This window comes from Cucurbita pepo, chromosome 16 (assembly GCF_057944985.1).
Source record: "Cucurbita pepo subsp. pepo isolate OVF chromosome 16, ASM5794498v1, whole genome shotgun sequence".
Taxonomy (NCBI): domain Eukaryota; kingdom Viridiplantae; phylum Streptophyta; class Magnoliopsida; order Cucurbitales; family Cucurbitaceae; genus Cucurbita; species Cucurbita pepo.
This window is the reverse complement of record NC_141813.1, coordinates 9,692,447-9,709,869: the sequence shown is the minus strand read 5'-3', so window position 1 is coordinate 9,709,869 and position 17,423 is coordinate 9,692,447. Positions and strand designations below refer to the sequence as shown.

The following is a 17,423-nucleotide window of genomic DNA, read 5'->3' as shown; positions in this document are numbered from 1 at the left end:
TGCAAGATTTCGTACATTGAAAATCACGTCAATAATATAGAGGAGAAAAAAGCAGAGATGGCATCAAGTCCGCATTACACACGTGCTACAATGGCAAGTTGATAAAAGAGAATCGAAAGTTAAAAGAATTAAGGATGCATAAGGCTCACTTTCATATTAAACATCACCAAAGTTTATTACATTTGAGAACAGACTATCATCACATTAGTATATATATATATACGTTTTAAACTACAATAAATTATAAAGAGTAGAAGGAAGGAAGAGTAGGCGCATACAGTGAGCGGTTTCCTTCTCGGTGCTTCACATCATATCATCAAATTAAACACATTCATATCCACTGCTCTCGACCACCAGATTTCTCTTGCTCTGTGCCATCGATATAAGGCTGTGAGATTCTTTACATTTGGGCCATTTTGACACCTTCCTTTTCTCATTCTTCCTCAGCCTTGAAGTTACACACTTTATACCATCCCTTAAATAACTCACCATGAAACTCACAACCTCTCTGCACGTAGTATACGAAACGAACCGATTAAAAAACAGAGCGAATGTAAGCTTGAAGGTTTAGAAGAGCTCTAGCTTAGAAGTTTTGATTGACAAACGGAACGTTTCCAAATAAAATAAACTGAAATGTACGTTTTAGAAGTTCTAGTAACAATTAGTATTTGATTGATACTAGTTGATGGAATCAGACTGGTAATAGTGAATGAGATTCTTGGTCTTTCTAGCACTCCCTCTCTTAAATCTCTTCTTTTAAGGTCCAGTTTCTAATGTAATAGATTTTCTTTCACCTGGTTCTGTCCCTTGCATCATTTCTTTCCCCTTCTATCTGTTTTCTACCCATCCACCAACATGTTCTCCATCTCTCCCGCTCTATCCTTTTTCAGTCTACTCTCTATTGTCCGGTTCCTCCTCTAAGATCCCACGTCGGCGGGTCGGCTGGAGTGAGGAACAAAGAATTCTTTGTAAAGGTGTGGAAACCTCTCCCTAGCAAACGTGTTTTAAAACCTTGAGGGAAGCCTGAAAGGAAAAGCTCAAAGAGGACAATATCTACTAGCGGTAGGCTTGGGCCGTTACAAATGGTATCAGAACCAGACACTGGCGGTGTCCGAAGGGGAGTGGATTGTGTGATCCCATATCGGCTGGAGAGAGAAACAAAGCATTCTTTATAAAGGTGTGGAAACCTCTCCCTAGCAGACACGTTTTAAGACCTTGAGGGGAAGTCCTAAAGGGAAAGCCCAAAGAGGACAATATCGACTAGCAGTGGGTTTGGGCTGTTACACCTCCCCTCTTACCTTACCACCCAAAAATGAGACCTATTGTCGCCAACCACCCAAAATTTACACGTTTACATGAACTTCAGATTCGTCAGACTGTAACAAGTTTGAATAAGAGTATTTCAGGTCTTTCTATTCCAAAGTTTTGGTAAAAGATTGAGATAAGTTGTTTCCTCTACAGTTAACATGTTTCAGGTCTTTCTAAGTGTCAAAAGATTCTTGATGAGGTTAGGCAAAAGAGGACCACCACATCAAAGAGTGTCATTCTCAGCAAGCATGCAATCATATATAAGCCTTAAAGGTAGTTGATATTTGGTACTTACAATAGAGAGCATGGAGACCGACCACCATTCACGTAGTAGACGAACAGGTAAGAATCATAATGCTGGCCATTGATGAAGTAAAAGCCCGACAGTCTTCGTAGGCACTTGAATGACATTTTCTTGTAGAATTTGATAGCAGTACTATTGTATGAAATTACATGCAAATAAACTGCTCGGCAACTCGGGATGCTTGAGGCGTATTTAATTACCTTTTGAACAAGTGAACTAGCTGGCAATTCAATATTTGTAAACATGACATTAGTGTAAAAAAAAACAATATCGAATATAACTCCGAGAAACTCGTACCTATCCCAAGGTTTCTGTAGCTTTCCACTACTCCAAGTGTAAGAATGTATACTAGAGTTTCATCCGTGGTTAATGAATCATGCCGAAGTAAATCAGATAACTACAAGACATTTAAGCAAGTATAAATATACCCAGTTTTCAGCATCCAAGACAGGTGATTTCAGTTGTCAAAGTAGCTAAAAGACATTGTTAAGAGATTAGTGTAAATCAATTCTACAAAGTATACACCCACCAATTACAAATTCAACTTACTGACCACATGCTTAAAGAATTCCTCAACAGGAACTCTATGTAACTTCCTAGAAAAGGAAGAAAGACCAAACTTCAAACAAACATGTCCTTTCTCCTACAGCCAGCATATGCTCAAAGTTGTGGAATCTCTCTCAAAGCCAACCAACCATGGTGTTTGTACCAATGAATTTAAAGTCCTAATCACTTGCACTTAATTACATTGTTCGGAGGAAGCAATATATCGTACAATCTCCAAAAATGAACAAAAATCTCTCTGCTGATCTTTAAATTTATATAGTTGTTTTTCTCTATCCAAAGGAGTCAAAGAATAGCACTAGTGGCTTTTTTCCAATGGACCTCCGACTAACCCCCTAAACTACCAATCCGAAAAGCCTCTAGGAACACCATGTTGATATCTATAAGAACACACCAAACAAATCCAACATGCAGTAGAAAACTGAACAGAGTGGAGAAAAATGACAACTAATGCATAAGTGTCAATTCCAATTTTCTCAAATGTCCCCAAAGGGACACTAATGGATAAGTGATCTACAGAATCTTCTTCTCTTTTGTAGTCCAGCATACTTGAGGGGAGGAGAAGGATGTGGGTTTCCTTTCTGTAGTTTATTTTGAGCATTTTGGTAGGCTATGGACCACAAGAACTTGATTTTTTGGAATTTAACTATCCAAACAAAGATTAAGTAATGAACTTTTCTGGCTTTGCATTGGCAGCATTGAAGACAAACATTATCTAATATGGTGGAAACCATACCCGAGGGTTCTATATACCACACCAAAAGGTCCACACGTTGACTAGGAATGTATTCCTTATTAGCTTAGTAGTTAGAGGCCAAGCACTCTTCAAACCACTAAAGGTCCAACCAAGATCATCCACCTTCCAATAGTCTGCAATTGTTCTTTCTTTGGACAAAGTAATGGTTAAGGAAAACAATGCACGAAGGAGCCAAATGTCAAAAGTCCTACCCAAATTTTACACTAATGCCATTGCCAACTTGAAAGCAACATATTCTTGCCAGAACTCTCTACGTTTGACTAAAGAAAACCGAGAGCATCAAGACCCAAGAGCAGCGGTTCAGCCAATTAAGAGATCAACTGAATTGATTCAGGTCATAAATATTGATAACAATCTCCCTCCACACTTGAAGAGGAAAGCAATATTTTTTATTTTGATATCGTCAATGTTTAGTCCACCCAAACTTCTTCCTTCCACAAAGACCTCCAGATATGTCCAAAGATCTTACCAGTATGATCTAAGGTTTCACTGTTAAGAAGAGATCACGGCCTAAATGTTTCTTTCAGAGGCAGATTGTAATAACCCAAGCTCACCGCTAGCAGATATTGTACTCTTTGGGCTTCCCCCAAACTATGACGCCCCTAGTTTTCTTAACCTAATAAATGACGTCAACCCATGCATGCTTAAGTCATAAATGCGGAAATTCATAATAAACATCTTTAAAGTAAGGCCATGGAAGTCAGAATGGAGCATAACAGGGCAGTTGAATGTTTTGATTTTAAATTAGTGGATGATAGAACGCATTGGATTTCAGTCCGTTGTTAAGTGTTTTTCTTAAGCTTGATTTACATTTAAAACTATGTTAAGCTGAATTTCATGTTTTGAATTGCTTATGTAAGTCTATGGTCTTATTTTAAAGATGTTTGTTACGAATTTCCACATTTATGACTTAAGCAAGCATGGATTAACGTCACTAATTAGGTTAAGAAAAGTAGGGGCGTCACAAAAGGTCTCCCTATAGGAACTAATACTTGCATAACATCAGACATGGCGGAATAGTTTCAGCTTGAACGCAAGGTCAATGAAACAGCTAGGATAACATTATCTCCCAACAAGCATGATGTACTTCAAGTGATCTTAAAACCTTTCTTGGTATCATGTTAACTCTGAAAATGGAAAAATGATATTCAAATCTATTAGCTTTACACCAAAAGGTTTATACATACATCCAAATGCTCAAAGGTCTTGAATTAAAACAGCTTAAACTTTCTTTCTAGTATGAAAAAGAAAATATAAGACTAACCATCAAGCATATATAAAGGTAAAACGTCGACCAACCTAGAAATTGAAGCGCTAACGCCAACCCAAGAACGATTGACTATCTAAGATACTAACAAATCCTTTACTTTGAAAAGCAAGAAAATTTCAATCTCAAAGGAATTCACTTCCTGAATCCATTCAGATACTTCAATTAAGGTAAAACCAACCTCACTTTCTTTAGCCAGAACAGTTCGTGCAGTCACAAATCCAATAAGCTCATCAGTTCTACCATCTGGTCTATTATGATCGACCGCTGCCCATGCCACAATGTCACGCCCATTAACAACATTATGAAAAAACTCCGACTCATACCTGAGAAATATACGCACATGTTAACTTCAAAAACACATCTCAAAATCAAAATGAACCAAACCCTCAATCGGATTCACATACCGGATCGGAAACAAATTACCATGAATTTGCTCCAAAACTTCAAGGTCCGAGGGTTCAATTGGCCGATAACATATAATTGGACAGTCGATGGCTTTGGATTTTACCATTGCAAAAGATTTCAATCCCCAGCAAAGAATTTATATGCTCGCAAAACTCGACCTACAAATTCACTTTCCATTTATAAACATCAGCCTCATATGCTACGCAATTATTCCTGTGCAAGTCGAGAAGGCAACCATATTCGTCAACAATTGTCCTGCCCTTTCATCGGAAGCAATAAAAAAGTAATTTACCTGAGACGGATTGATGCAGCTCCCAGTGGTGAACAGAAACAGATTCAACATTGTGGTCAATTTGACGGCTGAACAGCCCCACCTACTTCATCTGGTAGAATCAATAATGGCGTTAAAGAGAGAAGAAGACACAGCTTATTAGGGCTTCAATTGAAATTCCCTTTGAAAAAACACATTTTTATTCCCCAAATTTTGGAGATTCAATTCTTAACGTGTTAATATGTTTGTTCTTAGGCTAAATTTGCAATTTATTCCTTATTAATTTGCTTAAATTTCATAAATATGTTTCATATTTTAACTAAATTATAAAAAATTAAAAAAAATCCAAATAATTTGTGGATAATCGTTCTATGGGTTTATATATATATATATATATATATATATATATCCTCACTCGAGAGGTTCGAGATCTGAATTTTCACCTCATTTGTTATTGAACGAAGAATTTGTGAAGATGGATGACATCATAAAATCTCGATATGTTTTAACACTAATTTTTAATTTATACGTGTACTCTTGAAATTTATAATATTGTTCGGGACCATTTGATTCGTTTAACGAAAGGATAAACTCATAATTTATACGTTTTTTTTTTTTCTCGTCTTAAATGGAAGTAATTTTAAGAAAGAAAGGAAGCTAAGAAACGAACATAAGTATAACATTCTCTTTTTCCTATTGAGTGGTCGTGTTAAGTTCTTAATATTCCCTCCAAATAGTAAGAATGAAAGACATCTTCATCGTAAATATCTAACGACGAAGATAAGAACTAAAGAAATGGAAAGGAAAGTTACGTGAAAAGGAACCTCGAGTTTTTGGACTGGTCGGGTTAACTGATGTGAATCATTCTTCTTCATTGTTTTAAGATTATTCGACCATGTTATCGACTGTTTTTGTGAGATTCCACATCGGTTAGAGAGGAGAACGAAGCATTGCTTATAAGGGTGTGTAAATCTCTCTTTATTAGACGCGTTTTAAAACTTTGAGGAGGAAATCCAAAGATGACAAGCGGTGGGCTTGTGCTATTACAAATGGTATTAGAGCCAGACATAGAGCGGTGTGCTGTTGGGCCCTCAAGGGAGGTAGACTATGAGATCCCACATCAGTTGAAGAGGAGAACGAAACATTGCAAATAAGGGTGTGGAAATCTCTCCCTACTAGACGCGTTTTAAAATCTTGAGAGAAAGTTCATAAGGGAAAGTATAGTGACCTCAGCTTAAGCCAACCCTGCCTTGTAAGTGACTTCACTATTAGCTTGTTGGATAATTGCATGACGTATGATGTGTTGGGTTTTATGTCCTAAAACTCATAGTTTGTAAATAAAAACATATTCTATTTTCAATAAAGTTATTATTGATGTTTATTCAGTAAAAATTGTTATTGAATAAAGTGAATTTTACGATCGTTAATCTAAATCCAATAAACTAAGAATACTCTGGCTATAGTACGATTACTTGAACTATATGTAGAGACATAAGAGTGGATCAAGTTCAAGTATATAGTCAAAATGATCTATAGTATAGGGATAAGGCTGAGTACCTTATCTTGGGGACACTATGGATGCGGCTCACTTTTGTATATGACATAAACAATGTGATCACTAAATTGTACATACGGAGACATGTGAGTGGGGGCGTCCTATGCAATGAGTATTGCATAAGATCGGACCATGAAGAAATCACTCTCACTTTATAATGTCGTTTACTGTTGAGACTAATTTTTTTTTCATTCGATGACCTAGGTAACTCGATCTTAATCCTGAGCTAACCATGAACTCATGTTTATTCAGAATTATCCTTAGATTTGCATAGGTGAGAGTGGTTCGAGTTCGCCGACTCAATAGGCCTCCCATTTCAGGGGTAAGACTGGGTGAATGGCTGGGGATGTGGGGTGCAAGATGAAATCCGCTCCTACCCACTTTTAGGGATAGAAGAGAGGTAGTTCCTTTAAGTACTGACTGCAGGTCTTGAACAAGGGGCCCCACCCTCTCATTGCCCTAAGAGGGATTCGGTTTATTGGTTGGACCACAAACCAATTGTTCATTAGAGGATCAGTAGGACATAAGGAACAAGAAGTAATTTAAGGGGTAAAACGGTTAATTGACCCAGCTCTAGTTACGAACAACCTGTGAAGGATCGACTTACTAATCATGGTTATATCAAATGGACAGAAATATATCTATAGTGAGGGGAGTGCAACTACTAGGCTATAGTGGAGTGTCCTAGTAGTTAACGAGTGTTGGTTAACAAGGTTAATGAGTTTAACCGATTAATCTTGGATCGTTGGAGCCCATGATCTATAGGTTCATTAGGTCCCTCTGCTAGCGCATATCAGACTAAACCATAGAACAATGTGATGAGTGAGTTCGAAGTGTTCGAATTCAAATTAGGGAATATGCACTACATATATTACGATATATTTAACCGCATTTTTATTTTATTTACGAATTAAACAAAAAGAGAGAATTTGAGATATTTAAATATTTTAATCAAATATGCGTCGGAATTAATTGGGATTGACATTTGAATTAATATTAAATATTAATTAAATAGTTTAATTAATCATTTAATATTACTTTAATTTGAAATTAATTATTCAAATTAATTGTTGAATTAAAACGAAGAAAGTCAAAATGTTGATTTCATGGAAAAATCCATGTTTCAGTTAGTGGAATTTTGAAGTGTCAAAATTTGGTTAACTCAAACTTGCATGCTTGTCACATAATCCGAAACATTTGAGTGGAATTTTGAGTGTCAAAATTTGGTGATCTCAAAATTGCATGAACATGCAAACATAATTCTATAAATAGAGTGAACGTGCAAACATAATTCTTACAAACTCTGTCTTCATATATGCTAAATCTCTCCCAAGTTTAGTCACTCACCGGATTCCACAATCCCGTTCTAAGGCCGGAGAATAGTGGAGAAGACACTAGTGGTGGTTCGAAACCGGTTCGTGAGGAAAAAAGAATTTGAACTACAAAAGATTAGTACTCAAAACAACTTGAGTTTTAATACTTATGAACATGCTAGTTATTTACTATATTTGATGTTCTAAAAGTGCCTAAGATCCAAATTGCTTCCGCATGTGTTATATTAACACCATCATGATAACACGTACTTCGTGGCTCCTGCACATGTCATGTTTGACATGTGTTATATTGTATGATATTATGCTAGTCATGTCAAGTTATATTATGTTATACTATGTTATGTCGTATGATGTCACGTTCTCTTATTTCATGTTATAAGTTATTCTATAATATGATTATGGCATGTCGTGGAATCATATTTATGATTCAATTGTTTATGATGCATAAACATCTGTACAGTGTACATCATGTAAATTATGTTAAGTATGAAAGATATGAGAAGAATTACACAGGCATGTTTCATAGTCTCTTTAGGTTAGGAATGAATTGAGGTATGACTTGCATTACAAACTTATGTCATGATTTTAAGTTATAGGGATCTCATGCATTTAGGTATGTCACGAGCATCGAGATACTTCCCTGTTATGATTAATACATACGCGTACAATATGATTTTTATGTCCGCCATGATATTATGCACGTCCTTTCCCTCCGTGGTGTTTGGTAGTGTGAGCGTGTGCGAACTTGACGAGTCAGGCTCGAGGGGTACGTATACGAGCCCGCTTGATAGGTACATGTGCGCATGCGTGGGTTGTAGGTAGAGAATTACTACACATCCAAACCTACTCGAACTGAAAAGTGGAGCCCAAGGTCATGTCATGATGTTCATATGAAATGATAAGTCCCACCATATTGCATGTGATTGTATTTCTCAACTCCGGTGGTGGAGTTGAGTAAAATACTCAAGCCACGTGTTATGCTTATTTTCAGGTAAAGGTAAAGAACTCATGTACGGATGACGATGTCACGATGACAGTCATAGGATCGAAGCTAAGGTAGAAGCCTTTATATTATATATGACATTGCTTTAATTTTTTTTTCTTTATTTTATTTAAATTCACGTTATTTATTTTCCATCATATTGTTTTAATGACTTTATTATAACCGTTTAAATCTATGGCATTGTTCGGACTTTTCCACACATAATAACATATTAAGCTGCAATAACAACGTTATTATTCATGTAGAATCTCTTGTTTTCATTATTTGTAACAACTGCTCATGGACAACGCGATTCACCGGAGTTACCAGACATTGATAATAAAGTCCGAAAACCAATCATAAATTTTAAAATATTTCTATATACATCAAGTAAAACAGACCCAGACATGGATTCTCTGTGGTCTCTTGCTCGCTGGTCTCACCCTCGGTTGGCCTGCATTATCTAAATCGGGAAAGAAAAGTTAAAATAATTTTGATGAATAATTAAATTAGTCCGTAAGTAGCTAACTTATCTTTCATGAGTTTATATCTAATCTTTCTAGTGTTTTTAAATATTATTCGCCATTGACTCCTAGTTTCTCTTACTAGGGTCATTTGTTCATTTACGAGGTATCTCAGCTACCTCCATCTTAGGTTACTGACTCTCTCTATATGCTTATCTAGAATTTTCGGATTCGTATGTAAGACTCGATCTCTATCAAATACGGCTCGTCTATTAATTTCTCTGGCGGCCTGTACATCTCATATACCAATGGTCAGGAGTACTCGTTCTCTCTGACTTAGCACACAACACGTTGGTCAGGAACTCCGCGGGAATTAATAAATTACAATACTCATATAAATAGGTCATGGCTCAACAATCTATAAGCATATCCTAGCGTCATAACCTTTCCATTAACCTGCATAACATATTCACATCTGATGCGTGCTTTCATATAATTATAACGTTCGAAACATACATTCCAGTAATCATTTATAACATGCTTACATCACAGACAAGCAATCACAATACACAAATAGACATTCAATATCATCAAAGCATATATTGACCTACTAAGCTCTTAATCATGTAATCAACATACTCTTGATGTTGCAAAACAAGTTAAGAACTAGTTTAAGGAACTCGATAGGCTACTAGGCTCCAATTGGACCTATATTTCACAATTTTCAAGGCAAGTACTAGGCTCCAATTGGACCTATATTTCACAATTTTCAAGGCAAGTACTAGGCTCCAATTGGACCTATATTTCACAATTTTCAAGGCAAGTACTAGGCTCCAATTGGACCTATATTTCACAATTTTCAAGGCAAGTATAGGCCAATCTTGGTAAAATAGGTCAAAAAGAAGTTGAACGGGACAAATCGGGAAGCAAAATAACATCACACGCGCCTGCACACGCTCGATGTGCTTATCTCACGCGCCTAATCTGCGCACAGTCGCGCTCGCACTCCCATGCGCCCTACAAATACTGCACGCGCAAGCGCTCACACTCCCATGCGCCCTACAAATACTGCACGCGCATCTTCTTCTTCCTGGCGTTTTCTGCTATTTTCCAACATTTACATTAATTCCCGTTATGTCACGAAGCCATATTCCACCTCTGCAGTCCATATTTCGTCCCGACTTCTTTTACAACTTTATAGATCTCCATATTCTACCTCTACAGCCCATATTTCGTCCCGACATATTCCACCTCTACAGTCCATATTTCATCCCGACTTCTTTTACAACTTTATAGATCTCCATATTCTACCTCTACAGCCCATATTTCGTCCCGACTTCTTTTACAAAGTTTAAACATTCGGGCAAATGGGTTTTCACACCCAAACGCTCCCAACTTTCTTTCTTTTCCTCCTTAAGCCCTCTGTCAATTCCTTCTTTCTCCATGGCAGCAGCTTCAAGCTGCTGCTGCTGTCTTCTTTTCTTTTTCTTCTTTTTCTTTAATCTATTCACTGATTTTGATTTTTGATTATTATTATTATGTATCCAAAACTTGTAGGAAAATTCACAGCTTCTATAGGAGTATTCAAAACCTTAATTTAATAGTGAAGCTTTTTCTCTAGATTACTCAGGTAAAGCATGGTAATCTACAATTATTAAAGACTCAATTAATGATTATAATCTCTAAAAACAAGATTAAAGATCTCAAGAACATGTTTTTACAATGGCCTTTTAGAAATGACTATATTTTATATGGTATCCTATATTATTTATGATTTTTTTTTTTTTACAGTAATTAAAAGAAATGATCATAAAACTAAGTGTTCAAAACTTCTAAATCTTATCTTTGCTTCGTTGGCCTTCCATCACTGTAGAATCTCTCAATACTTCACTTCATTTACCTGTTGAAACCATCACATAAATTAATATTAACTATAAAAATAGAAAACTAAAATCCGAATGACTATCAAATCAACGATGTGAGTAACTTATTAGGTGAAGAAGAAAGCGTCTTTCTGCGTCGCCACAAGCCTGCAACGTGTAGCCATAGCAATCCGGAAGAACCTGGATTACCCTTAAAAGGGGGGCGACTAAGCCAAAACTAGAACCTGGATTTTCATGGAGACGTATAAGACTTTGCTGCAAATGTTAAAGAGGAAAGATGGAAGTTGTGAGATCCCACATTGATTGGAGAGGGAAACGAGTGCCAGCAAGGATGCTGGGCCCCGAAGGGAGGTAGATTGCGAGATCTCACATTATGTTGGATCAGGGAACGAAGCATTCTTTATAAGGGTATAGAAACCTATCCTTAGCAGACGAGTTTTAAAAAGCTTGAGGGGAAGCACAAAGAATTGACAATATTTGCTAGTGGTGGGCTTGCGCTGTTACAAAACCTTAAGAGAAAACCCAAAGAGAACAATATTTGCTAGCGGTAGGCTTGGGCAGTTACAAAAGTGGTTGGGTAAGAAAAACCAACTTTTGCACTACGGGTATCCAAAGAGAGAGGAGAGAACAGAGCAATGTGAGGTATCCAAGCAGTGAGCGGTTGAACTCACCGTCGTAAACGAGCACTTCTAAAAATGACTATACGAGACGAAAGCTGATCTCGAAAATTTTTAGAAATGAAAGACTAAGGACTTGTGCTACCAGGTCTCGCGTGATTTAGAATATCACTTCAAAGATTCCAATATATATCAGCCAACAATCAACTTGAACCAGAAAGACTAAAATTTCCAGAGGAAGCTTCAAAATCATGAAGAGGAAAACATGAAAGAAGCTACATGATAATGCACTTTATTGTAGAGAAAACGATTAAAATGGAATTCAGTTGTAAGGTCATATTTTCATCATTTGGAATCATAATTTAAACCAATAACATTATGAAGACAAGATATACAAAACTTCAGTAGAACTTATTAGGGCAATAGGAGGTCACTCACCATAGTTTTGCCGCACCATGGTAAATTTGTAAATGGCTTTCACCAGGGAACCATACTTCATGGATTTCAATGGTCCCATGTGTCTGCATTACAACATAAATCAAAGATCATACAGTTCTCTTCGTTGCAAAAATGAATGGAATAAGCAGAGGGAAAACTTATTACATACATAAAATTTGCGTTGGTTAAGATGCATAAATTGATTTATTCCATCAGTAAAGATTCTACAGTCACACATCATCAAATAAGCTTTCTTAGATCACCAAAAAAAAAAAAACCAATGTTGTCTTTAATACGTTATCATGCATACAACCGTAAAAATGTTCGATATAATAAACACCATGGCTTTATTGGAAGGACATTTATTCTGTTACTGGGGGAATGAAAGAGACTGAAGCACTGAATGAGCATACAACGGATGGGTCATATTCTACTTCTTGCAGCCCAGGGTGGTATAGGGAACTAGCATGTAATGGGGTAACAAAGAAAGAGGTCCAATTGTGGAGGAATCATTTCCAATATATATGGATCTTAAGAAGAACAATTATATAATAGCCTTAAGATGATGTTTCCCTAATCAAGTGTCAAGCAACTAGGGAGGAAAACAAATGTGAATTCTCATAAAAAAAAAAAAAACATAAACATATGGTATCAGTAACGGCCCAAGCCCATCGCTGGCAAATATTGTCTTCTTTGGGCTTTCCCTTTTGGGCATCCCCTCAAGGTTTTTAAAACGCGTCTAGGAGAGGTTTCAACACCCTTATAAAGAATGTTTTGTTCTCCTCCAACCGGCGTGGGATCTCACAGTAGCAATGAACAAACAAAACAAGGTGTGGATGCTAACAATGGAATAGAATGGGAAAGAGTTTCAGACACTTCAAACCAACTGGTACTTTTGTGTGGTGCTTGATATCATGGTTTTTAGACAGAAAAAGGCCAAACACACACACGAGGGGGAAAAAAAGAAAACGAAAAGGAAAAAAAAGGAGGCGAAGATAAACAGATTGAGCTTAAGAAGTCAGAGGGAACTGAAAAATTATGTTATAGAGGAACTACAACAAATTCCCATACATATGGACGTCGACATGCAAGCTAAGGACGACAAGGAAAATAGGTGGAATTAAGAGTTGTCTGAGGGACTTGCAACCTGATATTCTGTTGCAAAAGGAGTTCAAATCCACATGGCTTTGAAGCACATACATGGTTAGGCTTTATTGAAGTCTTAGGAAGCATGATGGCTATTGTAATAAACTCCTTTGTGGACATTCCCTAAAGAACAGCACAAGGAGGTTGTGGGTACATCAGTCCCTGCTCCTCTAGAAGCTGTTGATAGAGAGAAAGAAGAGATTTTGATCTCTTAAGGCAAGGATATGGAGGATGCTTGGGTGTTCATAAGTTTAGATGATCGAGTTGCTGTTCTTTAATAGAACCTGTGTAATTATCCACCATGTGTCCTTCACCTTCTCGGTAGTAATTTTTTAGCTACTTCCATCGTTTCAGTGAAAAGCGCCATTGCTTATAAAAAAAAATGAACAAAAAGACTCACAGAATCTCTGTGTAGGGAATTCTCCATGCAGGAAACCCTAAGTGACATCGTATAGGTCCATATACTAACATAAGGTCGGGATCAGGTCCTCCACAACCTAATAACAGATTCACGAGTACCCGTAAGATTAATTAACATTCGAGTAAAGTAGTACTCTGAACCTTATCAAGCATAACCAAGAATACAAACCAACTGCTTTTAAAGCCTCAGTCATCTGAGATTCAGAAAAGCGCCACCTGTGATCTTCGCTCATGTTCGTTTTTCTCAACTTATTTTCAAGAAGAAAATTAGCTGCTTTGGCAACGGCTTCCTTTCCATCAGAGATTGATATGAACTCCAGAGTAATGTCCTACAGTTTAATTGGAGAGGTACATCAGTTTACTGAATGCAATGACCAAGTTAGATGAACAATGCACATCTTATTATTAGCATTCACCTCCTAAGTTCAAATTGCAGACTACTATGATTTTCCTTGGTCAAACGTGTAATAGAAAACAAAAAGTAGCAGTTATGCGTCGTACTATTGAAGAAATAACCACCTCATGCAAAGACCAATATGCAACTCCAATGAAAAAAAAAAACGCCCAACATGCGATCTTTAGTATCATCAAAGAGAAGTACACATGGAATCAAAAGTATGCTATTCCACAAAGGACCCTAGAAAGCCTCGAAGTATCGTTAGCCATGCAACAATCAAGACTAGGAAACTCCCTAGATTATTAATATTCCAGAGAAGGCCTCGAAGTATTTGGACGCCATGAACACTTGGTTGAATGCAAAAGACTTCATCACTTACTGAACCATTAGGTTTAATTCTATCTTCGTTTCATTTGCACGTACCTGGAACACCGACGCATTGTTTACTTTCTTCAAAATGATTTCCTTGGATTGCTTAAGCACCCCTTGAGCATAAAATACAGTCAAGTAAGCATAAAATTCAACAAATTTGGAAAGACATTCAAATGAGGGCTCAGAATTCTTGGGTGGACCCGAAATCATTACCTTCAACATCATACAAGCAAATGCTTCTAATGCCCAACGATGCTAACCATTGCAGAAGTTCAATAATTTTTAAAGTATTATAAGCTTCATCACTATCCACCACAATGGCAAGATATTTAACCATCTCTATACTAAGATGATTGTACTTGCGTAGGAGTCCACATGATATCAAATAACTTTCAAGTGTTGTGGCAATACCAACCACAAAGTAAAATGAGCTAAGAATCAAATGCAGGAAATGCCATATTAGCTGAAGCCCAAGAATTCCAATCTGTACAAAAATACATAAGCGTCTGATTCACGTAACACAAAATGAAAAATAAAGTAAAGTTGAAATCCACAGAACTTCAAATAAGGTCGTCAATACTATCTTAGCGATATTGTTTTAAGACCCAAAATTCGTCTACGGTCCTAATAAATATTCTGCTTATACCCTGACAGAACACTAAACCAAAATTATAAACATAGTTGAAGATAATGAAAATAAATCAAGCAATTCCTAGAGCAGTCCAAGACTACACCTTCTGGAGTTCAACCTTGACGGTCATGGTCTGCGAAAAGAAAAATACAAAGACAATGATAAGAAATCTAAACTATCAAAATTTTAAGATGATTTCTTGATGAAAATGTTAAAATGATTTCGATTTCAGTTAGCAATAGATTTGGTTTATTCCACAAATGGAATTAGCGTAAAGATTAAACAAAACGAATCCTGGATCTCAGTAAGAGCTTTTTCCATTCTTTTTGGCGTAAAAATGATGAAAAGAACAACCTAAGCTATGATTTGCATGGCCTTAATAATCTGGTACCTAATATCCTCCTGAGACGAAACAAAAACTTATAAGAGCACCAATTTACAAGCCTTTGTTCATTGTTCTGCACCTTCACCCAGACCCCACTAGGATAAATCCGGATTTCAGAGCAACAGCCATGAACAATGAACAATGACTAAAAGATTTGGTGGTTGAAGAGCTTAAGCTGTCAAAATAATTAAATACCATAACATTCATGGGATTTACAAATAGACATAGATTATGGCTAATTAACGATTGATTTTCAACTAGTTCGGAATGAGACGATTATCGCTAAAGGGAAGCAAGCTCCTACAATCCAACCCAACAAAAAGGAAACTGATCAAGCACATCACAAACTACGATTTCCGCATCGTTCTAGCATAATAAAACATTCAAATGCAGTTAAGAACAAGATGCATCAATAACACACACCCATAAACGAGGCAAGAAAGAGAGAAATTAGTTGATCGTGAAGAAATGAAACTGTAATGAAAGAAGAATTACCCAGAGAGGAGGAGAATTTGAGGGGCGAACGGGATGAAGTGAGCTACGATAAATGAAGAAATGGGATTTGGTTTGTAAGAATGGGGAAGAAATTGAAAGTCGTGTCAGTTGAGAAATGAGCCTCGAACTCGTTACAAGTATCAATCGTATGATCTTACAATTTCTTCGCATTGTAGTGGTTTGATCACTTCTTAATGATAAACCATTAACATGTTCACCGGACCGGGACGAAAAAGTCAATTATGGAGGCGGTTTCCTCCCTCCCGAGAAATTTTTCATGGCAAGTAGAGTCGTATCAAAAGCGAGTCTACATGGGACAATTGTAACTGCTTATGGACTCGAACCTGGGTGATCTATCCATGACTAGGATGAAGCTTGTGTGAAACTAAGTGGAGGTCAGAACCGACTGATATTGAAGAATCAGTTGATGAGTTGTGGTTAGGGGTGAAATGTCACTCGAACCTAGAGTTAGTTGGTTCTCCCAGAAATGCGTTGAGGTATAGCATTTGACTCGACATCTAGGGGTAAAGCACTATCTCGATGTGGGCCGTGAGAGCGGTACCAAATCAAGGCAAACTCTGAATACTAGATCAGATCTCAAAATAACAAGGGTTAAGGTCGACCAATGAGACGATGAGGGATAAGCTTCATTGTTGAGAAGGAAACAACCCGATCACCTGTTTAAACTCCTAAACGACCACTCAATGATAAAGGAGGTAGGGGTGTAGAGGTAGTCGAGAGGTTTGGAACCGTTCTAATCTTACCATTTTCTTGAGCACATCTACGTAAAATATATATATTTTTTATGGTGTTAATAGAAAATTCAACATATTAACCAAAATAGATGATTTCCAAAATATTACAAATGAAAGGTTCAATTTTTAAAGCTCGAACGGTAAAAGTGTCCGGTATACTTTTGCTATTGGATGAGACCAGAAAATAAGAACGGTGTTTGTTCTATATATTAATTTCAACTTAAATATTTTTACGGCTCGGAACGAATTGAACCGTCTAATTAATCCTATGCTATAGCATAGTAGGGAAGGCCGTGCTAAAGTTTATAGCTAATAAATTTTATTGGTAGCATTCAACTAACTCCACACAATTATTAAAGGCACAAAAATGGAAAAAATGAATTTTTTTTTTTTTAATACTCTCTACCATTTGAAAAATGTCGATCCGAAAGACTATACAAAGGGCATTCAACGAACTTCATTCACCACGTGACGTCGGCGACTTATTTTCTTCTCAAGTCATCGAGGGCTCATTTATCCGCGACTTTTGTGTCATCGACTCATGTCACAATGGTTCATGTGTCATCATGATATCATATCACACTGACTCATGAGTCACTGCATCATATATGGTTGCTCGTCTTTCGAATTAGTAGATTAATTGTAACGCATCATGCATAGAAATTCAAAA

General features: G+C 36.9%; 2 protein-coding genes across 7 annotated transcripts; both read right to left on the bottom strand.

Annotated features, from left to right (window-relative positions):
• Positions 1–135: 135 nt before the first annotated feature.
• Positions 136–5,068, bottom strand: LOC111777795 (histone acetyltransferase MCC1). 3 transcript variants are annotated; one of them, XM_023657510.2, is made up of 6 exons: positions 4,901–5,068; positions 4,608–4,821; positions 4,382–4,526; positions 1,910–2,009; positions 1,604–1,832; positions 136–508 (listed from the first exon to the last, which is right to left on the bottom strand). In XM_023657510.2, the coding sequence occupies exons 2-6, from the start codon at positions 4,712–4,714 to the stop codon at positions 322–324; spliced, it is 768 nt and encodes a 255-aa protein (XP_023513278.2). In that variant the 5' UTR covers positions 4,715–4,821; positions 4,901–5,068; the 3' UTR covers positions 136–321. The 3 variants fall into 3 exon arrangements, with proteins under 3 accessions (XP_023513278.2, XP_023513280.2, XP_023513281.2); XM_023657512.2 differs by having other exon boundaries at positions 4,608–4,777; XM_023657513.2 differs by having other exon boundaries at positions 4,608–4,766.
• A 5,723-nt stretch (positions 5,069–10,791) lies between these two features.
• LOC111777860 (uncharacterized) lies at positions 10,792–16,412 on the bottom strand. Of its 4 annotated transcripts, none has more exons than XM_023657587.2 (8): positions 15,999–16,299; positions 15,222–15,251; positions 14,701–14,971; positions 14,539–14,600; positions 13,888–14,047; positions 13,699–13,795; positions 12,153–12,235; positions 10,792–11,114 (listed from the first exon to the last, which is right to left on the bottom strand). In XM_023657587.2, the coding sequence occupies exons 1-8, from the start codon at positions 16,167–16,169 to the stop codon at positions 11,107–11,109; spliced, it is 882 nt and encodes a 293-aa protein (XP_023513355.2). In that variant the 5' UTR covers positions 16,170–16,299; the 3' UTR covers positions 10,792–11,106. The 4 variants fall into 4 exon arrangements, with proteins under 4 accessions (XP_023513355.2, XP_086974897.1, XP_086974896.1 ...); XM_087118771.1 differs by lacking the exon at positions 15,999–16,299 and adding an exon at positions 15,927–15,945; XM_087118770.1 differs by lacking the exon at positions 15,222–15,251 and having other exon boundaries at positions 15,999–16,412.
• Positions 16,413–17,423: the final 1,011 nt, after the last annotated feature.